The following is a 24,508-nucleotide window of genomic DNA, read 5'->3' on the forward strand; positions in this document are numbered from 1 at the left end:
GAGTGTAAAAGCAATTTACAGAGTAGAACCTCTCTTGACATAGTTACACAGGCAATATTGGGCTCAGGGTGAACCAGCTCATGTACAGAACTGAGGAGTCAAAGGCCCCCACTCTAGGAGAGCCTGACATCCTGAGGGTTTGTAAGCCTTGCCAAGTTTTGTTTTCCAAGCATCTGGAGATGGAGGAAAGTGTGGACCAGGCCAGTAGGAATTAGAGATATGTCAGTTCTCCTCTCCTGTACGTAACTCACTTTTAACTGTTAGTGGCTTTGTAGTGTTCAAAATCAGGCAACAATTGCATAATTGAAATAGTTCCAGACTGGGAAAATCAGCTCAAAATACAGCCATGAAGCTCAGTGAGCTAGAATGAGAGGCCAAGCTAACCTATAGGTTGATTTCACTGGAGTGTTTGCTAAAAGACTTCCATGTGTACACACATGGCCATGCACATGCACACAGAGCCACATTTAAATTAATGAACTGTAGATACAGGTCTTTAATAGGAGTGGTTAATAAGTCATCAATTGTAGAGCACCACACTTTGTAAGGGACCTCCCAAGATGGTTTGCTTCAACCTTTCATGTAAAAGGGAGCCTAGATGACTTTGTAGACTATCTGTCCAACTGCATCTTGAAGACTTCCAGTGATGAGGATTCTCCCTTGCCCCTGGGGAGGATATTTTAGTAAATGATTGTTCTCACTGTAAAACATATCTTTTTTACATTGAGGTGAAATTTCTCCTAGTGTAACTTGTACCTGTAGCTCCTTAGCTTCTCTATGTGGCTGCTTGTGAAGGCAGTCTGTAGCTGCCCCTTAAGTATAGGAATATTCTTATGAGGCCCTTGGAGCCTTCACTTATCCAGGGAGAAGAGATCTTACTTCAGTCAATGAAAAAAGGAGGAAATTACAAAGTTGTTGTATGTGAAATCAGGTTCAATCAGTACTGTGTGACCTCAAAGTGCTATTGATGACCACATGCAGAAGCACCAGAGAATACTCTGTTCTCTCTCTACACCCCTTGCACTCATTTTTTTTCACTTTACAGAGCGTGTATGAGCATCTGTGTAGATGCATGCCTTTTTGTGTATGTTTTGTGTGGCTAAAGAGAAGGTATTTCTCACAAAGTCTGTAGGCTCATCTCTCAGAAACAATGGATATATAAAATACAGACATGAAATAATGCACTGGGTAAATGAAGTTCATATCTTTTTTTCTAAAGAAAACTTTCTCTGAGATCAAAATCAAACTAAATTAATTGAAGGCCTCAAGTTGAGATTTCCATGTGCTTTGCAGTTTTTCTATCTTCCCAAAGTGCCATGAAAAGCTTACTTATATAATCAGCATTGACTCATGTTTTCAGCAGAAAAAGTTTGGTAGCCTTGATAGTAGGCAAAACTTCAAAGGCTGTCATAAATCAGATGAATAATTTGTCTGGAGGAAGTCTGTATAAATTGGTCACATTATGTAAATGTGTCAAATGAAATGTTAAGATCTCCCTCTCTCTTTCTCTAGGAATAATTAGATTTGCACTTCTCTCTAAATTGCTATTTTTTTCAGCAAAACGTAAGGTCATTTATTTTTCATTACCTGAATGCCTGTCATATAGTAACCATATTACAATGTTTACAGAAAAATAAGCAAAGCTATATGGGAGGGTTCGGGCAAGGTATTTCTACATTTTACTACTGTTGTCCCACCTGATGTAAAGATGATCAGCAGGCCATGTAAGACTAGCTCAGTTTTGCATCCTTAGTTTAGGTATGTTGGAGTGGATAAGATGAATCATTCTAAGATTCTTTGCAAATCATTCAAAGATCATAAAATCGTAGAATATGCTGAGTTGGAAGGGACTCAAAATGATCATTGAGTCTAACTCTGGTTTTGCACAGGACACCCCAACAATCCCACCGTGTATGTGCCTGAGAGCATTGTTCAAACAGTTGTTGATCTTCTGTGGTGATATCACAAATATTCTGACACAATCCACTAATTCTTAACTCACAGAAGTTTTATTCCAGTTTTACTTTTCAAACTGTGTAATCTGAAAATAATGTTCAGTATATAGTCATGGGATCTCAATTATTGATGAAGTAGAACTGGCTTGAGATATGTTTTATGGTCAGGCATACTGCAAGTGATTATAGGAGCAGAGTAAAATTGAACTACAAGAGTACTTGTAAATATGCCTTCTTGAGCTAAAACTCACTACTTTGAACTGTCCTCATGCAATTGTTCATACTAGTATGAGCAACTCATTAGTTGATACAAATTGATTAACTCACATTAGTAAAGTGAAATACGTCTGTGATCATCTTGCAAAGCTGAGGTAAGTGAACATGCACGTCTGCTGGGGCTTCCAGATGGAATGGAACCAGCTTCTGGCTGGTTTGATTTTTTAATCATTGCATATACATTACTGAGGACTGTTGAAAAATAATGTATCCCTGCATTATTGGCCTCTCAAATGATAGTTGGATTAACATTGAATTGATTATTTCATTACTTTGGGAAAGTGCACTCTATTAGGTGTGATAAACGGGCCAGGAGACCAGCTCCTTTTAAAAAGGCCTTTATTAAGCAGCACAGCTCTGGGGTGGGGGCCCAAGGGGTCGCGCACACCGCCACTGCTCCCACTGGACACCGCAGAAGAGGAGGATCCGTGCAGCTCTGTCACTAGGACAGAGCTGGGCCTTCCTTCCTCACGGGAGTCCCCGGGAAGACTCGTTCTTTCAGGCTCGTAGTCTAGGCTGTCATCCCAGTCGAGTCTCCTCGAGGTTATGTCGGCCCCTGGAAAGAAGCCAGGGGACTCCTCTGGGTCTTCCTTGTTAGATGGTGCTGGTTCTATTCCTTCCCTTTTGCGTGGCTCGTTGTTTTGGGGTCTTTTCCAGTCTGGGTGCATCCCATAAGTCTCTGGTCTCTCTCGTTTGCATAAAAGTCCGTATGTCATCTTCCTCCTCAGGACGGTACAGCAACTCGGGAAAGGGATACAATGTTGCCATGTGGGAGTCTAGGAGCAGTGGGGGCAGTGCCTGGCTGAACACAGAACAAGAAACACAGGGTACAGCAACTTGGGAGAGGGGGCAGGGCCTGGCTGAACAAGGAACAAAAATATGGGGTACAGCAATTTGCGACAGGGGTACAAGGTAAGTAAGGAGTTTACAAACAGCAACTGTAACGTATTATTCTTAACAATATCCTGGGACCGGGGTACAAGATAAGTAAGGAGTTTACAAACAGCAACTGTAACATATTATTCTTAACAATATCCCCCCTCTTATATTTTGATCGGGCTCTAGCCCGCATCAACCATTAACTTCTGGCTCTTGGGAATATTTATCTCTTAATTCTCGATATTGCTCATATATTTCCCTGGCAGTTTTGTGCTCTCGATCCTGACTTTGAGTCTCCATTAACATGATCCTGGCCTGCTTCTTATCTTTTATTTCAGGGATCTGGATGCTTGCTTGTACTGTGGTAGTCACTGTCTTGATTAGGCAGGGGAGTAAACAGGGCAGGAACAAGAAACTTGCAAATGCACAGACAGCAATAAAGACTATTTTTTTCCCACCACCCTCTTTTGAAGGACCAAAGGTCATTCCACCAGTCTGAGTTCACCAGAGGAGTCCATTCCTGGGTGCCCACATAAGCTATCTTTCATATTTCTTTTGAGATGTTTTTGATTACCTCACTCTTATCATCTATCTCCAGGCAACATTCAGAGAAATTAAACTTTCCACAAATGCCTCCATCTGCCAATAGGTAGTCCACCACCAGCCGAATCTGATAGACTACAGCCCTGGTTTGTGCCAATTGTGTGCTGATGTGGTCTAAAGCAAGGGCAGTTCTGTTTGACACCACTTCCAATACTGCCTGGAGACGGATGATTCGATTTAACATATAGACTGGGGTACGATACCCCCAGGATCCATCCTGGGCCCACATGGCCGGTCCATATGTCTTAATTATTTCCTCAGGGGTCCAGATCTTCCCCTTCCATTTCTGATTGCTTCCTAGGTCCATTACATGCCTCCTCTTTCGACTGCCTTTTTTTAAGTCATCATACAAGGGGACTCCCAAGTATGACCCTGATTTCTTAGGTAGGAGGAAAAAAGCAGGCTTTATTATCCCTATTGTGCAGCTTCCTGCCCAATCCCCTGGGAGGTGGGTATATGCAGTGCTCCCACAAATCCAAAATAAATACTCAGGGGCCTTCCAGAAAGTGTCCTGTGTGTCTGTAGGATGTTCCCAGTATTTTGAGAGTTCTCTTAACCCCCAAAAAGGGTTTATTCCTTTTTCTGCGCACTCATACAGTTTGTACCCCTCATGATAAATACACCCCCTTTCCTTTCTCCCAGTGGCCCAGTACCTGTTTGGTTCTTGGGGGATCCACCTGCTACCTGAGTGTTTCACCGTCAGGTATCTTTTGCAGGCCATTTTTCCCACAGGGGTTTTGTATCTTCTCCCTGTCCTTTTAATGCATTCTTCCCCAATCACTCTTGTTTTTAGATCCCATTGTTCTCATCCCCTGTTCCCTGTCTGGGGTTTCTGCTCAGTTAATTTCCACCTTAGAATGTCTAAAGGTGCTAGGCTGATCCCTTCCCAGGGCCAAATATCTGACATCTGGGTGTTCCCACATACCCAACAATTGGTTAAGTTTAACCCTCTGCTGATTCTTCTCCATCAGGTCAATGAATAGGTTCTTACCTCGTGTTTCATCCAGATCACCTTTCTTTATCTTCAATTGTTTTTCTTTTATTACATCATTCAGTCCCTCTTGTTCAAAGCAGAGCCAGGATTCTCCTACAGGGCATTCTCCAAGCAGACCTTGCCTAAATGAGGCAGTATTTCTAGTAATCCAATATGTCTTTCCTTCCTCCTGACAGGTTTCCAATTTGGTGTGATCAAAACAGGTGGGATTGATGTTTGTGTGGACCCTCATCAGTGATCTTAGATCCTCTCCATCATATAGGGGATACATGCTTCTCCACTGTCCCCCATCCCAAGGCTCACCAGCTGGACCAACATCAGTCCACCTAAGAGTCCGGTATGAGCTAGTTTTGTTTTAGGGAGCTTCATGGCTCACCTTCCCTGTTAGCCTCACCCGGTCTTGCCTCTTAGGTCTTTTTGGGGGATCAGGAGAGATGGTATGGTCCTTCTTCTCCCACCTTCTTTAATTTAGTTGCCTTTTTGGAGAATGTTCTGTGGGAGAAGTTCATGGTGGGGGGGGTTTCATTCAACTAACATTGCTAACATCAAAATATTTAACAGCAACAACCACAAGAACTTTAAGAACACTCCCACTTAAACCAACTCACTCGGCAGAGTTCTGCAGTCTTTGTTTATATTCTTTCTCTCTCAGTCTATTTCTGGCTGCCTCTTTATCCTGGTTTAGGGCAAATTTGGGAGAAAACTTCCAGGGGGGGCTCCCCCCGGGAAGCAAACCCATGTGGCTCTTTTCCCCCCACCCCCCAACAAGTTCGGGAAGAGATTTCTCTGAGAGAAGTGAAAAAAAAAAACCTGTTCATTTCACAGGCACAGCACTACCCAGCACAAAAATGAATGATATCAAATTACAAAACCTCTCGCCCTTCAGAAGAGATGACGAACTTCAGAGGGTCTCTTTCCTGGCGGTGTTCGCTCTGTTATCAGTCCCTCTGGCGCTGGAAAATGCCGCTGCCCAGGCTGGGCTCCCGGTAGTCCACGGGTGCAAGCTCCCGGTGCTCCCCCGAGTCCCCAGTCCAGAGCAGGTTCGATTCGTTTCAGAAAAGGGAAAGAAAACAGTCCAGGAAGACCTCTCTGCTCCAGCTAGTTGGAAAGCCAAGGCGATTTGTGTCTTGTTGTCTGTCTGTGCTGTAGTCAAAACTCCCGATGCGGGGCGGGGGGCAAGTACAGTCTGATAACAGACTTGGTGCTTCTTTTCCACTCACTTTTACTCTCAGATGGAATTTTAAGAATACAGAACCTGTGTCTGAGTTAGGTGGACAAATGGGGATACAATTTAACATCATAATCAACCCAGGACCTTCCACCCCTTATCCCCTTATTATCGACTTACTGCTAAAACTAACATTCCAACTCTGCACACATTTACATACATAGAAACTTCTCCTCTGTTTCACCCAAAAAATACAAGCAGTATATCCATCATGCCCCTGTCAAGCCCCACAACAAGCTACTGAATCCAGACCCCCCCCACGCTGGAGAGCTGCAGGATTCCCCACTCTCTCATTTTACTTACTCAATACACCATCTTTCACTTGCTCATACCTTCAACACTTACACATTTCCTTCTGTTTCATGTCTGCGTGGTTTAAGATACAGACAATGGCAGTAACCTTTTACCCAATGATCAGTTCTCCCTGAGGTACACATCGTGTTGTTCCATCTCTCTGCATTATCCACCATGTACAACCTGGTCCTTGAGCAAAGACAACCCCACGAATGGGTTTTGTCTGTGCCCAAGGTAGAATTGACCCAAACTGTCTTCCCTAGCAGACCTCTGCCATGTACTACTGGGACTTTTTCTCCGTCTACTACATGTAAAGACTCAGACTGGGCAGGACCTGCTCGGTTGGTGGAATCTCTGGTATTGACTAACCAGGTGGCCTTTGCTAGATGTTGCTCCCAAGTATAGGTTTTCTCTCAGAAAATGATCACACAACCCTTGGGTTCCCCAATGAGTCAGTTCATGTATCTCTTTTAATATTTTCCGGGCTAAGGCCTTGTTCAGAAACTTTCGCCCATCTGAGGTTAACCATTCTCCTTGTTCTCCTTGAGACAGTTCTAATTTTTTTATTACTTCCCACTCTTTCTTGGTAAATATTGGTTTCTTTTTTCCGTCCTCTTCAGTTACTACCTCATCCAGTTTAAAAATTTTCACCGATTCCTTTGGATCTAAGGCCACTTCTTTAGCTGCTTGGTCAGCAAGTCGGTTCCCTCTGCTTTCTAAGGAGTCTCCCTTCTGATGCCCCTTCATGTGGACCACTGCAATCTCTTTGGGTTTGGTCAAGGACTCTAATACTGATTTAATCAGCCCTTCATGTGCCAGGTTCTTCCCTTTGGAGTTCAGGTAGCCTCTCTCCTCCCAGATCTTACCAAAGGTATGGACTATCCCAAAGGCATACTTTGAATCTGTATAGATGGTTCCTTTTTCTCTCTCTAGCAAGTCCAGACCCCTCTTTAGAGCATGAACCTCACAGCACTGAGCTGACCAACTGGGGGGTAGTCTCCCTTTTTCTAGGACCTCTAGTTTTCCTTCCCCTACCTCTATGACTACTGCATACCCTGAATATCTTTTCCCCTCCACCACCCTGGAGGAACCATCAGTAAATAGTACCTTCCCATAGGGCAGGGGTACATCTCCCAGATCCTCCCTCACTTTGGTTTGGAGATTTACCAATTCTAAGCAGTCATGTTCTAATTCAGACAGAGGCTTCCCTGACAAAAAAATTGTGCCAGGTTCAGGCCCTTGGAGGTTACTAGCTCCAAATTGCTAGTATCCATTAGGATGACTTCATATTTTAATATCCTGGCATCTGTCAGCCACTGCTGAGCCTTTCGGCTCAAGATTGTTTTTAAATCATGTGGTGTGTGGACTCTGATCTTACCCTGTAGGGTTAGCTTTTGGGCCTCTTCTATTAAAATGGCAGCAGCAGCTATTGATTGCACGCAGGTGGGCCACCCACGAGCTACTGGGTCCAGCAGTTTGGATTGACAGGCTATGGGCTTACGACATCCTCCCCATTCCTGGGTCAGAACCCCATATGCAGTCCCTTCTTGAGAGTTGACAAACAAATCAAATTCTTTTTTTTTTTAAGTCAGGCAGGCTTAAAACTGGTGCTGAGGACAGCTTAACCTTCAGCCGATTTAATTACGCTTCATCTTCAGCTGTCTACCTTATGGGTTCACAATCAACTAGCTTTTCATAAAGAAACTTGATGCTCTGGGTATATTGTTCCATCCATAGTTTGCAATATCTAAAAAGGCTTAAGAGTTTTCTTATGTCCCTCTTTGTTTTTGGTGCAGGTATGGCTAGAATGCCTGATACTCTTTCTGGGCTCAGTTCTTCTGGTTTTCAGATGCTGGTACAGTTGGGAGCACATCCAAGGATCTTTAGTACCATACCAAGGCCACTGTCCTTGTATCTCTAGTTTGGGCTAGACCTCTATACAGTAATGGATCATCTTGATCCGGTCTAGGCCCTTGGTGGCCTCTTGTGCATCCCAGCAATTTAACATTTGCCCTAGTGGGCTATCGGGGGGAATGGTTCTGGTGGCCTCTTCATTCCCCTTGGGACCTACTCTCTTACTTAAACACTGTCCCATTGCTCCTCCTATCTCTGGACCTTCACTTAAAACTTACGGTGCCTCTACTCGAACAAAACTGGAACTGACAAACAACACAACCTCTAACTTAAAACTGGCCCTTACTTAAACTTTATAAAGGTACTCCTGCTCAAACTAAAAAATTTCTAATGACAGACAACTGACCTTTCAAACCTCAACAAAAACTCACACTCTAGGAATTCACTCTCTCCTCTTTTCACACTAGGGAATACACTCAATTTTCTCACACAGGAATCCACACCCTTTCTTACACTCGGCCGGCCTTCCACTCACACTTTGAATTTTCTGGGGCTTGCAGTCTCCGCTTGCCCCGGGGGTTAGGTCCCAGCGGGGCTTGCAGGTTCCGCTTGCCCCTCCCTACACCCCAATCCCGTTCCCCTCGCGCCTCGCCTCCCTGACCCCCTTGCCAGCGAAGACTATGAGCACTCCTGGGTCGACGTCGAGGGGACCCTAGCACTAGACGCTCCTGGGACCTTCCCCCGTCCCTGTCTCAGTGCCGTCCACAAGATTTGGTCAGCAGGGCTCACCCCGGAACCCCCTGCCCCTCCGCTCCCTGACTATCCCCCTTCCCCAGTGAGAATAGCTTCTGCGCGAGGGCTGACTGTAAGTGAGTGGTGGGAGAATTCCCCCTTGCCTCCTAGCCGCTCCGCCCACCAGGGAATGGCTTCGGCTAAGGGATGCGTGAGTGTATTACTCTAGCTGCCTCGCCCGCCCGCGCAGACTACCTGCCCCTGTGCTCTCCGGCAGCAGGTTGACGACCTCCCTTCTCAGGAACCCCCCTGAGCCGAGACTGAGCCGCGACAACTAGAGCCTTTCAGCACGTCCTGTGTCACAGACCCTGGGAAGCGAGGGCCCTTCGCTGACCGCCTGGTGCCGGTAGGGCCTGGGGACCCCCAATTCCAATTCCCCGGTCAGGTCGTCTGAGTACCCAAGCGGGGGGGGTGTGTTCACTCACACCGAACCTAGGCACCCCCACACACCACCCCGGGAGTTACCTAGATTGCCTGCGTGTGACTCTCACTCACCTAGGCCTTCCACACGCCCGGAGCAGCCTAGGCCGTTTAGCCCTTTTCAGTAGAGGGGCCTACCCCTATGTGCGCCACTCACTCTCTTAGGTACCCTCTGCGCACTCAGAGGGGGGGCTTTTATCCCCAGGAGACGCCTCACTCGTTTCTCTAGGCCCAAGTGAGCCTCTTTCGCTTCCTGCCGTTCCCGGCCGGCCCCCTCGCGGGAGTCCGGAACCGCGGTACTGGGCAGTCCACACTCGCCCCGGGGGTCTGAGCTGCCAGCCCCCGTCTCACTCACACATCCACTCACTCGCCTCCTACTCCCGCCACCGGTGGCTTACCCAATCCGGTGCTCTTCTGCGATGTCGATCCCAGGCTGTTCTTCTGGGTCCGGTATAGCCAGCTGTCCCCCGGAGGCCCAATAGGGTGGGCAGCTGTCCCGTCCCTGGTCCTCTTCAGGGCGTGGCTATCCCGGACGAGCCCCCAAGCTGTGATAAACGGGCCAGGAGACCAGCTCCTTTTAAAAAGGCCTTTATTAAGCAGCACAGCTCTGGGGTGGGGGCCCAAGGGGTCGCGCACACCGCCACTGCTCCCACTGGACACCGCAGAAGAGGAGGATCCGTGCAGCTCTGTCACTAGGACAGAGCTGGGCCTTCCTTCCTCACGGGAGTCCCCGGGAAGACTCGTTCTTTCAGGCTCGTAGTCTAGGCTGTCATCCCAGTCGAGTCTCCTCGAGGTTATGTCGGCCCCTGGAAAGAAGCCAGGGGACTCCTCTGGGTCTTCCTTGTTAGATGGTGCTGGTTCTATTCCTTCCCTTTTGCGTGGCTCGTTGTTTTGGGGTCTTTTCCAGTCTGGGTGCATCCCATAAGTCTCTGGTCTCTCTCGTTTGCATAAAAGTCCGTATGTCATCTTCCTCCTCAGGACGGTACAGCAACTCGGGAAAGGGATACAATGTTGCCATGTGGGAGTCTAGGAGCAGTGGGGGCAGTGCCTGGCTGAACACAGAACAAGAAACACAGGGTACAGCAACTTGGGAGAGGGGGCAGGGCCTGGCTGAACAAGGAACAAAAATATGGGGTACAGCAATTTGCGACAGGGGTACAAGGTAAGTAAACCTGGGACAGGGGTCCAAGGTAAGTAAGGAGTTTACAAACAGCAACTGTAACGTATTATTCTTAACAATATCCTGGGACCGGGGTACAAGATAAGTAAGGAGTTTACAAACAGCAACTGTAACATATTATTCTTAACATTAGGGAGTGAAAAAATAGTATCTTAGCAGGGAAAGGAGTTATTTCTTCAGCAGTTTTGCCGTCTGTAACATGCATCCCTCACCCCCTGAGCATTTTCTTGAGCATCCACATTACTTTCATACCTTCCCCCAGAAATTCTTGGCACCATACCCTGCCAGCAAAGCAAGAGCCAGAAACTGAGTTCAACTCAGGTTCATAAAGTCTAGCAGGAGGTGAGGGGCATGTTGTAGCAGCAGCTTCTGGACAGGTCACAGTGTGACCAGAAAAAATGGAGCAAAATTATCAGCATGTTTTGGAAGTAGGAGTAGTGAGGGAGATTGGGATGTCTGGAAAAGGATTTGGTTGAGGTAAGGGAAGGAAAAGCCTTTAGTATTGTACATTAAATGAGAGAAGATGATACTTGTGCTTGCTGAGTATCTTGGTATGCTTAATCACTTGCAAAATACAAGGGAAAAAATAGGTGCTGAATTTGTCATGGTTATTTTTCTAGTCTATCCCTATTTAAAATATACTCAGAACTTTCAGTTTCCAGCTAAAACTTGTGGGGGGCTTGTTGCTGTTTTGGTTCAATTTTTGTCTTTTTTAGGTTTGGGGTGGGTTGGTTTCTTTGGTGGTAGTGGTGGTGGTTAGTGTATTTGAAATCTTGATCTCTGAGGAATTATTGGCAATAAAGACTAGGCAAGTCAGAGCAGAAACTTCACCTGACTGTGACAGAAATATGAAACAAAATCTGCTTCCAAGTTATGACAAAGCTGTACCTTGCAATTTATACTCTCCATTTAATTTAAGCTCAGCTTACCACCATCACATTCTTTTAATAAGTCCCCGGGTATGTAATTCTACTAAGATTATTTAATGTTTCTTTCTGGTTTTATCCCTAGCAAATTATAAAGTCAAAAAATTTAAATATTATAACAGCTCTGTACCTGAAATCTGAGCCAAAGATTGATGCCTTGGACTGGCTACCTAAAACAGAGGCTAGACAGAGTTAGAATAAAGTAATGGCAAATTCTGAACAAACAGTACTGTCCCTTATATATGTGGCATTTCCATTTGAAAGAGTGTATTTTTCTCTAAATGTGTATGTACTGCAGACAACCCAATACACGTCATATTCCTTACAGGGAACTGCATTTAAAATAATATATAGGAGGCAGTTTTACAATGTTTATTGTGAAATTAATGTTTTACACATTATAAATGCTCCAGGTGCATGAATAATATAAACAGGTTGCTATCAAGGAATCTGATCTGGTTGCTTTTATTCTTTCTAGATTTTTTTCATCATTTAAATATTTTTTTAAAATATTTTAATATATTGTTAGATCTTTTTCATTCATTTTAATCTTTTGTATCTCTTTAAAAGATACAGCAAAGCTGCTGTTAAAGGAAGAAAAAAAAAAAAGGAAGAAAGCCTGAAAAATTTGTCACCATTGTCCATTTTGGATGTAGCCTCTGTGAGGCTTTTGCACTGACCAAGATGTATCTGTTGAAGGCCTTTAATAAATAACTACTTTATTCTCTAACTCTGTCTAGCCTCCGTTCTGGGTAGCCAGTCCAAGGCATTAAAATATTTATTTTAGTAACTCCTAAATGTGAGATCTGATGCTTGATCAAAAGCTTTGTATAGAAAAATACCAATAAATTGTATTATAATCAGGTCAGGTTGACAAGAATTTTAGATGAATGTTTAAGCCTTCTACTCAAAAAAGTTAAATTTATATCTAAACTTGAAAACTGTGAGAAACTCAGGTACCCCACACCAAACTTCCTTCAGGGCATTTACTCAATCTAGTAGACAGTTTTAGTTTGCTGAATAGGAAATAGAGCAAATGAGGAGAAGAAAACTGAGAGATTTACACTTCTGTCTAGAGCAAGCTCTAACCATGGCACTGCAAGGCAATGAGCATGGGACAGAGTGAGCACCAAACTGGACAGATGCCAGCTTTTTGATGGTATGTAGTCTGCAAGGTATGCTTTATATTCACTGCAAGAAAAAGGTGGAGCCATCAATCAGTGAGGAAAAAGCAGAGTGCTCCAGTGTTGTGATGGTGTGCTTCTTGGCAAAATTTCAGAGGGTTCATAAACACTAAAAACCCCCATGAAACACAGTTGTAAGTGGTGCTTTGATTAATACAATTCACCCTATGTTAGAAATGGGGCTTCTGCTTAGCTGGTTTGGTGACACCTCATGGAGCATGACATTGGACTGTGGGATTGGCATTTTCTGGAAGAGGTGCAGCTCTCTGGCTTCCCCTGGGTTTACCAGTGGTGCCTGTACGGCTCCTAATGTGCCACTAGGGCAACAGCTGGGTATGTTGTGTCACAGATGCACCTGTTTCCTCCCTGGAGTGGGGCTGCTCAGACAGTCCCTCTGTCTGAGCTCCTGTTCTGGAACAGGAGCTGCTGGTGCTCTGTTAGCCCCACTGCTACATGCTGCCTAGTGGTGGACAAAGCAGTCTGAGTCCAGACCTCCTAGCTATGCCAGGGGATGGACTCACAGCTTCATTCTCTGCATGGACAATTAATATCCTCAGGAGGGCAACCAATAAATATCCTTCAATGTGCTGTTTGCTATACTGAGAAACAAAAGCAGAAGGGTGCAGCTGCCTCAAGTGTCAGCTTTATTACAGGCCAGCAGAAAGAGCTGAATTAGGCTTGAGACAGCTCCACCACCATTACCTAATGCAGACCAAATCACCACATTGACCTTCTCCATTTCTTACCCATCTAGCTGCCTTTTCAAACCTGCCAGCTTTGCATAATACTGAATTGTTTTTACACATACCCGCTTAGATAAGATGGAATTTTTCAGCCACAAAATGCAGTAATATGTATTGACTGATTAAAGCCAGATTTTTTTTCCCATAATAAAACCTCTTAAATAAATACAACTTTCAGAAATGTTTAGGCAGACATCTGTAGAAACCAGGACTTTAATAGCACTGCATAAATTTTGGTTCTTTAGATAATATTTTTGTTTTGTTTTCATATAGATGCCTGTCATTAGTTATGTGGAAAACTTAGAATTTCAGGTTTTGGAATGAATACTTCCCAGATCTTGCTTGAGCAGGATTACATTATGCATCTTGTGGGCTGGAGCTCATGTTGAACTCCTGGTTTTAAATACATTCCATGTCCTGGGAGGCTGGAAGTACATTTAGCTAGGGTTCTGCTGGACAGCTGTGCAATAGTTCAAGTTGTCCTTAACCCCCTTCATTGCACTGGATTAGCCCATGGGGAAAGGAATGACTTTATAAGCCTTCTAGCTCGCCACTATAAGTCTTTAATGACATGCATTAAATTCAGGGTGTCTGGTATTTATTGTGCTCTTTTAACACTTTAGCTTCCAGTTTGACTCCTGCATTGAGGCAGGAAAAAAATGGTCAAATATATTTTGGCCTCAAATATATTGTTACACTTTTGAAAGCCTTTATTAACTCACATATAAGTCCAAGCTGTGTTTTAGTTTTTAATGTTGTCAGATGCTAAATCCATTCCATCTTGGTCCTTGACTCCTGATTATTATTCTTTCATTAATGACTCATTAAAAATAGAACTGAAACAACCAACCGAGTTAACAACCAACTGACCAAGTTAACGTTTGGGTATCTTCTAATAGCTTAATTGAGAAAAAAATCCAAATTGCCCTATATAGTCAATTTTGTCACTGTCTAAACTGGAACAAAATTCTTTTAACAAGTCTGAATGCCTCTGCTAAGGGAAAATGCAATTTTCACTTCTGTTGCAATAACAAAATAAGTATGCAATGAAAGTTTCACTGACCTGTGTTTTCTATAAACATGGTCCCTGCTATGGGCAAATAGTTTTTAATTATATATATTGATTATTTTACAAACTTATAGTACATATCAATGGAAAACTTTTGCTACAGGGTGCTATATATGTATATATATATATCTTGTCCTGTTCTTTTTCCTCAGAGGCCCCAGGTATGAATTTCTCTTTCTCCAAAAATGAAGCAGCAGTGAAGGAAAACTGAAGAGCAATTCACAAGAGGGATTAGTGTAGTTAAACAAAAGGGCAGAACTGTACTTAAAAATTGAAGAACCCTTGGTATATTTGAGGGCATGGCTTTGCAGAGACACAAGAGTGTAATTGGAGGGTCTCCCTAGAATATTACTTTCTCAGTTAATAAAGATTTTATGTGGTGAAGAATTTGAAGTGCTTGGATTTCCTTTAGTTTCCACAGTGTCCCATGTTAAATAGAGATAAGAAAAAACTGTGACATTCCTGTGAAATATGGAAATATCCAATACTCAACTTAGTTAACATCATTGGAGTCATAATGGCTTCCCATGCAGCTATTTTCATTGCACTTTTAATAAAAATAGTCCTGGACAATTAATTAACAGGGCAATATCTCATGGGTCTTTCCTTGTGATATACTATAATCACTTGAGGTAGAAATCCTAGTCCCCAGGAGTCTATCAACATCATAGCTGTTACTTCTTTACACATGGGAATGCAGAGTGCAGTTGTCAGGCTCTGCACATTTGAGACTTGAGGTCAATCATTCCTATTAAAATGTTAGAGACGTACAAAGTTGATCACATGAATACTACAGAAGAGTAATCATCTGTTTCAGGGCGAGTACATAGAATAAAAATTAGCTTAAATTTTTCCATGTGCACCTGGCATATCCATTTAAATAAAGAACACCAAAGGAAGCATTAAGTTCACCCCAAACCTGGCCCAAAACCATGCTTGATATTCTGGCAGTTATTCTGAATTTGATTGGCAACTTATTTAATAGGTTAGACACACGTTCCGGAGGCAACAGGACTAGTTCATGGGGTATGTCACTATGACGAGGTGAAAATATAACTGGAGCACATGCAGCATAACATCTTTGAGTTAGGAGGAAAACATTTCAGTGAAGATGTGTTTGCATGGAGTGTGTTAGTGAGGGAGTACGTTTATGATCTCTAACCAGCTTGCAAAGATTGATCTGCCATGTCAACACCACTCTGGTTTCACTGCTGGCTTGAGTAAAGTAGAATGTGATCACACTTCTGCTTTGTGATGTTTTATTCCTCCTCTACAACAGTGTAACTGTGTGGCTTTAAGTTACACACTTTAACTAATGGAGTCTGGAAAGGTATGAACTGTTTCATTTTGACTGTTTGTAAAGAGATGATGGGAAGGGGGTAGTTGTTCTCAATAAACCTTGGTAATTACTAAATTTCCACCATGCCAAGTTGTGTTCTTTAAATCAGGAGATAGTCTCAAAATATGCTTTATTCTGATCAGTTCTACACCAGAATCAAGGGAAATGCAAACTTCAGGCAATGCTTGCTGCTGAAAAGCTTTGGTCATGGTGGATTTGATATAAATGGTGATCAAGACTATTGTTACATATACTATCCCATAGTGTGTGCCTTAGCACGTGCAGCAGTTTCAGTGGGCCAGGTCTCTAAGATTTCCAGTAAGGAGTGAGTGGAAAATTCAAATTACTGCTTATGTTTACAAGTGGGAGAAAAAATAATATTTTTAATAAGAAAAATGCAGTTGCTTTACTTCAAAATGAATTGAAAATCTCATTGTACCTGATAGCTATCTGCTTTATTTTTTGGCTTTTTTAATAGAAATTTTTTATGGAAGATGACTCTTAGAAGATGATCTTGGGGGTTCTTCTTCTTTGTCTGCTGTGACATAAGGCAGGAGCACACAACTCAGCATTTCTCTTCTTTAGAAGCTTACATTCATTTATTTTGACAGCATTTCCAACCCATATAGTAGTTTAGGATCATCTGTTTGTGCTACCCTCTTATTTTAGACAAGCAATGCTTTGCGTGAGACTGTTAATTTGGCAAAGGGCATGGGTTCACATTTGGTTTTCATAGACTGATAGATTTAAAGACTAGAAGAGACCATTATGATCATCTAGTCTGACCTCCCACTTCAATAAGGGCACAAGCCTCACGCAATCGTTGCTGCAACATGATCATAAGCTAGACAGCAGCTTAGAAGAAGTGATCAATACTGAGTTGCCTTCCTCTAGTTTTTAGCATTAATTTTTCCAACTTAGACTCTGAAAATGGTCATATCATTTTATAGACATGAGGACTTAAAATGAAACATCCTCCTCAACTGTCCTTCTCAATTACATGTCTGTGGTTTCATCTACTTGGATTTATGCCAAGATTATAGGAATATTTATGTTGTATAATTGTCAGAAAATGCTAATTAGACAGTAAGCATTCTTTTCACTTTATACTGGATGTTGTAAAAACAATTTCAAAGCATGCATGGAATGTCAAGATCTTGGTCTGGATCTACATTGGTAAGTCAGGTAGCACTCAGCCTTGCTTTTGCTTTTTGAGAGCAGTTTGAATCTACTGAGTTAACATATGTGAAGCCTGTCCACAGAGCAAATGCAGAGCAACTATTGTGCTTTTTTAAAAAAATACCACCAAAATTTCTAAGATCAGTTTTTAATAGACAGATAACAATGAAAATTAGCAACTGGCAAAAGAAAGAAAAGGAAGGTGAGAATGTTTAAGAAATTATTATTTACCTAGAACATTACCAAAAATACAATTGTAATTTGGTTTGGTCAACAGAACAGCAGTAGAAGATTAAGTGGGAAGGAGAGAGATACTTGGAATCAGGTTACTCTGCTACTCATTTTCACATGTACTCATCATAACGTGAGAGCACACTTCCTTCAGACTTCAAACCTGACTAAACTTCACTCTCACAGGAATTCTGGTCTACAACAACTAGATTTTCCAAGTTGGCTGGACCTCCAAATCTGACACTGTTGTCTTATGCAAGGAAGGTCCTGGTGTGGATGAGAAATGAGGTTGCAACACTTTGGAAAGTCTCTGAGCAAACATGTGTTTCTGAAATTTAAATATTCAGGCCTTTTCTTTGTCCTCCTATATGGAGTAAAGAGGGCAGAACTCAAACTCTGCAATTTTACTATCATATAATAGCTAAAGTGGCTCCATGGCTATCTGAGAAAATAATAGGGGAAGGTGCTAGAGGAAGATACTGCCAAGAGAAAATCTGGGTAAACATACTGCAGGAATTTATCAAGTTTTATGAGCTTTAAAACTTTTGAATCAGGCCACTTTTAGGAGCTGCCATTCAGTACTGCCCTAGTGAAACTGGAAAGATTGACATTAATTTCAGACAGCAGCCACCAGGTTCTTGTTATGTGGTAAAGTATTAATAGAAACTGATGTTCTTCACCAAAAAATTAACAAAATTCTGATTATTCTTGATTTAATAGAAAACATTCTCTTGCATACCAAACTGCATGGAAACAAAATTCCAGGCTTCCCATAATTGAAAATTACACAGTTCAAGGAGACAGAGCATGGGAATGGATTAACTCCAGTTTTTCCAAGGCATCTCACTGGCTTCACAGTTTTCTTCCGTTTTCATGGTCAGGAGATGTAGAAGATATCAAGAGACCTATGTGAAGCCATAACAATATATATGGGTTTATAAATATGGGTTTATTTGAAGTCACTGTATAGGAAACTTACTCTAAAATTTTATTCTTCATCCTACATATACATGAATATAGATTATAATATCCAGATTTTGGAAATGTCCTGAATATAATAATCTATATATAATCTATGGGTCAATGCATTTCTGTTTCAGAGAAAAAAGCTGACTCTTCATGTATTAATGGCCTTAGTTGAAGAGGAATAATTTTCAGTTATTTAAAATAATTTCAGTGTTCCACAAACTTTTTGAATACATTTTTTCTTCATAGTATTTATAGGCACCAACTGCTACTAACTGTATTTTTTATGTTCAATAATACATTTTAAATTAAATAACCTCAATCAAGGATACATAATTTTCATTGAAACATTTTAGTGTCAAATATTAAAACATGTAAAAACTTAATATATAATATTAAGAAGTGTTATAAATAAAATTTCAAGAGTATTTGCACATTTGTATCATCTTAAGGAACTGTTTATTGAAGGCAAAGATTATCTGATATTGTAACTATATATGATATTTTGACTTTGCATGTGAGTCTCAGCTGTACAAAGGGACATCTGACAGCACAGCCAACATGCCTTTGCAATTAAGATCATTCACAGTATGGCTTATGGAAATGTAGGATCCAGCACAAACAGTTTGGTAAAAATGCCTGTTCTTGTTACTCTTTGTTTTAATGGGCTATAAAATAAATGTAGTGTAGAAGGTATTTTTACAGCCAGAGCTTGTCATAGATGATATGCATGGCTCTGCTGGGAAGAAAATGCCAAAATCATCTACTTCAAGCACCATCATGCTCCTTGGAAGGGTAATATACATAAAGTCATCAAAATGTTGTGCTTTCCTTAGTGGATCAGACTGACTGCCTCTCCAGTGCTTACAGCATCAACCCTGGTACATGCCAAAGTGTGTATCAGCACTATGTATTCAGCAATTAAATACATCTTCATCTCTTTGTAGCCACATGCAGAAGTGGGAAGGGAGCTGCACAGCTGCAGAGAGGGCAGAGAAAAAGTGTCTTTAACAGCATGAAATAGGCAGGGAATAACAACACCAGAAGACACACATACACACTCTAAATGTGTGTATGGAGATGGGAGTGGGGGAGGGTTATACAATCAGGTAAGTTAATGGTAGCTGTGAGGACTGAAATGATAGAATAGATACACCAGAGGGAAAGTAGTAGTGCTCAAAAAGAAGGTCATTAATAAAAGATGAGGAGGGTTGAAATTAATGAAAGTTGTGGGCAAAGACACTTTCAGCCCTTGTCAAGAGAAAAGCACAGGACCCACTTCTGGTATTCTTGTTCAGTAACTCCAGGGAGTGGGTCAGAGCTGTCACAGACCTGCTGCTCATGTGCTTGGGTTTCCCTTCTGTGGATACAGAGGGGAGAAGGGAGGCTGAAGCATTTGTGGCTAGATCTCAATCTCCCATGCAGTTGCAGGGAGACAGGATGCAGCCTCAGACCTGTGAGCTGGAAAGGGTTTCATGCTACCACAGCTGCAGATATTTATGGCAGCCATAATCAGTTGATAAACACAGAAAAATGCCACGAGTTCTCCTGAGGACAGTTAGGGAAGGCAGAGTTTGTGAGTAGGTATTTCATCCTTACCCATAGAAGAAAGGATGTTTTTCCTTAGAGTTATTTATTAAAAAATATAATTCTGCTGAACTAGGGAATAAAATCAAATAGATCAACCCCTCCCAGCACTTCAAATCCTAAGAAGAAAGTGCTGTCCAGTTCTGAGACCTCAGTTAGCAGCAAGTTTGTAAATTCAGATGTTAGACTGAAAGCAGGAAATAAGGAGTCAAAAATGTTGTGAGTTAAAATAAATATTTATTTTGGGGAAATGTTCTTGCCTTTTCAGTTTTCTCCTTACTATTTTTTTTTCCTCCTGAATAAAACTAATCGCTTAATCTAATTGTTGTTAGGTCCTTAGAAAACCTATTTTCCAGAATTCACTCTTGTCTTGAATTTTTTTGCTCTCTTGTCTTGCATAGACAAAACATCTAATCTAATCAAACATGTAATGGAACATATCAATATGAAAGTCTCATGTTCATACCTGTGTAATTCGATTTTTCAAATATTCACCTAAGTATTAAATTCTTTTAAATGTTTTGGTTTTTTTTTCTTTTATTTTGACAGCAAAATTTGGAGAGTAACCTCACCAACCTTATTAAGAGGAACACTGAACTGGAAACTCTTCTGGCAAAACTCATTCAGACCTGTCAACATGTAGAAGTGAGTACTGACCTCCACTAGAAATGCTTATAAACTTAATTACATTCAGTTCTAGCATCCAGGAGTAAACATGTAAACAAACAAACGCCCAACAAAACAATTAAAACCAATCAAACATGGGAAGAAATCAGTTTAAATAATGGTAAACTGACTTAAAGCCTTTTCACTGATAAGTGGTATTCTCAGTACAGATAACCTCCTTTACATTCCTTTCTGTCCTGTTTTAATTACGGTGCGTCGGTATGGCCTCCACTGCTACTATACTTGAACACATCCCTTACTACCTGCAACATTTGTCTTTCCAGGTTCTTTGTGAGACAGAGAAATACAGGTGGAAAATGAGGGCAAAAAAAATAGGAACACCCACATTCCCAGCCTAATTTAGATTTCTGTTTACCACTGGTTTTGTTTTAGTTTTCTTTTTTTAATTAGAATTAACTATCTAAATACATATCTGTACTCAAATGCCATAAAATATATCTTCCAAAGAACACAGGTTCTTACAGGCCTTTTAGTTGTTTCACTTACATATTCCACTGTGAATATCAAGAACATCTTTAACAAGGTGGGGTCGTAAATTTACTTTCCCCCTCCCCCCAGAAAAGGTCAAAAAAAGTTCACCCAAAAAAGGAAAGCAAACAAAACCAAAACAAACAACAAAAAAGAAACAAACCCAAACCAACCAACCAAAACCAAAAAATCCTCTATTCTTCCAAAGAAATCTTATCTATGTGTGTATATGCTCTGCTTCTCTAGAGCCTCACCAACTTCACAGATCTCAATAAAACCATAAAAGTCTATCCACAGTATGAGATATTAGGTGGATAGTTTAATTTCTTTATATAGGCACCAATATCACCAGGCAGAACAGCTGGAATGGCATTAGTCTGTATTGAGAGACAGAGATAAGACACAATTTCTCTCTCTGTACCTAAAACTCAGAGCAAACCCCATGAAGCAGATGGCCCAGGACAGCATATGGCCTCTTCTTCATTGGTGGCCTATGTCCAAGATGTGCTAGATCTGAAAAATTTAAAATTGCTTCTCGTCTTCTCTGCAGTTCTGCTATATATTACCAGCTCTAAGTTTAGTATTACAAAGAATCCAACTTGTTCAACTGGTAACAGATGTGCTACTGTCCCTGGAGTCCTGTTTTAGAAAATTTCTCTGTAGACATAAAGCAATCGCAATATAGTTGTTAATGAATTCCTAACATGTTTTATTCATCAAATTAGTCTAATTAGCATTTAAATTAGCTAAATATTAAGAAATGAGCTTCAGTCAAAACCTTGGACCTCGGCCGTGCTGGAAATTGGGCAAGTGGGGACGGGGAAGTAAACTTTAAAGCTATCTCTGTTTCTCAGAGCCCTGTGAAAACTTCAGATATGATGTGCATATCTCCAGCATTGGAGAAACTGTGGCTTAGATAGATTTTTGCAAAGTCAGTGCACTCTTTTTCTTCTTGCTTGTTCAGGACAGAAATTCAACCCAAGCCTGGAACCCGAATTGAAAATTAAATTAAGCAATTTATTGGCTAAAACATTAACAATGCAAATTTAAAATTACAAAATATTAGGAAAAGTTTGCAATGACTGTATTAGTTTTGACATATGAACTCAATGAAATGTTGAAACTGAACAGGAAGTTAGTTTTACACTGAATGCTTTATTTTTCATTTTTAGATATATTGTATTACAGATAATAACGTAAAATACATTGTGCATAATTTGTAAGCATATAGAAACATAAGTAGTGAATTTAAAGACTCCTGTTACCTACTTTGAATTTCCTTAACTAATTTGAAATAATTTTGATTTAGATATTGGGGGCTTTAAAACCAGTTTAAAAAAAAAAAAAAGTAAAAGCTTTCAGTTTCATATATAGTTTGAACTTTGAAAAACAAGGAATGAGAGGAAATTATTATTATTCCTTGTATTAAAGTTAGCAAGACTTTACTCTGAGATATATAAACTTTTAAAAGTCATGCTCACTAACATTTATTTGTAGTTATAAACAGCAACATTTTTTAAGCCTTTATCATGTCGTAAGTCAAAAAAGTCAATGTCACATGAAAAATGAAAAAGAAATGTCTTTTTTGGTTTGATATGGAGCAGGAGTTGATGTTTCCAAAAATGAACAACAAACAGACTCTGTGTATTCTGAGTAAATGAATCCTCGCCAGCCAAACCAAATGTTGTCACAAAGCCACTGTTTCTCATCCACCAAGTGAGAAACCAAGTGTTTCTCATCCCAGGAGCCAGATTTATGGCAGATTAGTGATCCACTCGTGCATCCTTCCCAACTGCACTTTCATCCATAGGAAAGTACAGATCCCAGTCTCTCTATGTTTTAAGACTAATGCTTATTCCTTTCTGAAACAGTTATTTTCATTTCTTTCTCCCCACAAGCATACAAGGGCTGATCAGGGATGTTGATTATCTGGAAGCTGGAGGCCTTCTAGTCACTGGGGAGGGGTATCTGGTTTGGCCCCTCATCACAGCAATGGAGACATAAATCTTGCCTATTTTTAGATGGAGTTTATCAATTTATGACAGGATTTATCCTGACGAAAAATCCGATCTTGGGAGATTCAAAAAGTTCGCTTCCAGTCTTGCATTCCTGTGGGTGGTTCTGGTCATAACAGCAGGAAAAACTTTGTGAATAAGTCAAGCCAAATCTGTATTCTTTACTGCTTTAAGTAAGATACAATATTAAGCATTTTATAATAATTTTAGTGTCTGAATGTCTGCTTTCATGCATAACATGGATTAGTTTATTACCTTATGACAACAATTTTTAAAATTCCATTTTCTCAAAGGGAACCACACCCTGAAATGTGATTGCTTAAGACTATAACACTCTTTTCTGTCCCAAATCTGTTTCTTTAGGAGCACGCTGACACACTTGTTCCACTCATCTTCCAGACACATCTCTAACATGTTTTTTGTTTCACACTAATTTTTCTGTCTTTCCACTCTCCCTCTGTGATCCTGTCTGTCATTACTTGGTTTTGCAGAAACCCCAAAGGCTGTTAATGAGGAAAGCTTTGTTTTCCTTCCTTAGAGACCATGGCAAGTCTGCAGCCTCATACTTTTGGCCCATTCTCTTCCTGCAGAGCACCCCCTCGGCCAGGGCAGCTCACTGGGCTGGCCCTGGTGGGGCAGGTCTGGCTGCTCCCCTGTGTAGAGGCATTGGCTGCATAAAATATAAACTGGTTCATAGGATAAAATAGAGCTTCCTCCACAAACTGAGAGAAGGGAATGGAAACAGCTACTATTTGCATATGTATTTCTTTGTAGGCCTAACGCCCAGCATTTGCACTTCTGACAGTATCTGTAGGAAACTTTTTTAAGAGCATTAAAAACTATCTTGGATAATTTTATCTTTAAATTTTTTGCAGGGCCCTTGTACAAATCTTCCAAGCACAGTGTTGCAAAATAGGGATTGACAGGCCCAGGATGGTGGGTGAATCCCTGGGTGGCAGCATCCCTGTGGCCACACCAGCCCACCTCCAGCCTTCCCTCCATCCCACTGGGGGCTGGAGGGGCCCAGCGTGGCCTTCAGCACACCTGTTGGAATCCAAAATAAAAGCCTCTCTGGTATTATCTCACTTGAATCAGGGGAGGATATAGTGCTGTCAGTGTTTGGGTTCTCCTCTTGGCTTTAGAGTTTCTATGACTGACAAAGTGCTGTGTCACAGCAAATTTGCTTCTTTGTCATAATTTCCAGTCTACAGCTGTGTGAGGTTTCTGTAGATGTTTTTTAGACCATGGCATTCATCAACATAAGGTACAAATTTGAGCACAAGCCTCATATGCCAGTTACTTTTATTTCTAAGCAGTTTAAGGGGTTTTTTTTATTTTTATTTTTTTCTCATCTCTTCTAGGAAATGCATGATTAAATGTCTGTTATATAGTCAATACTATGAAGCTTCTCATCTGTTAGACAGAAACATAATCTGAACTCAGCTGGAGAAGAAATTGGAGCAATTATCTAGGGGGAGGAGAAAGGAAATAGGTTTTGCTTGCAGACAGCTTTATAGCTTCTGTATCTCAGTCTTTCTATTTGTTTTGTTTTGTTTTGAATTCACCAAACGTCATAGGAAGCAGATTCTGGACTGCACTGTAAAATAATTTTTGGTTGTATAAAGAGGAGGCGATTTCC

General features: G+C 41.3%; 1 protein-coding gene across 10 annotated transcripts in view; it reads left to right on the plus strand.

The window, feature by feature from the left end:
• The window catches only part of MID1 (midline 1), a 243,958-nt gene that overhangs the window by 180,960 nt on the left and 38,490 nt on the right, over window positions 1-24,508 (plus strand). For all 10 annotated transcript variants that reach the window (XM_086880108.1, XM_086880111.1, XM_086880105.1 and 7 more), the window contains one exon: window positions 20,249-20,344. In XM_086880108.1, coding sequence (XP_086736234.1) covers window positions 20,249-20,344 — 96 coding nt within the window. The remainder of the gene's footprint in view (window positions 1-20,248; window positions 20,345-24,508) is intronic.

The sequence above is a fragment of the Cyanistes caeruleus genome, chromosome 3 (assembly GCF_971803275.1).
Source record: "Cyanistes caeruleus chromosome 3, bCyaCae1.hap1.1, whole genome shotgun sequence".
Classification (NCBI taxonomy): Eukaryota; Metazoa; Chordata; class Aves; order Passeriformes; family Paridae; genus Cyanistes; species Cyanistes caeruleus.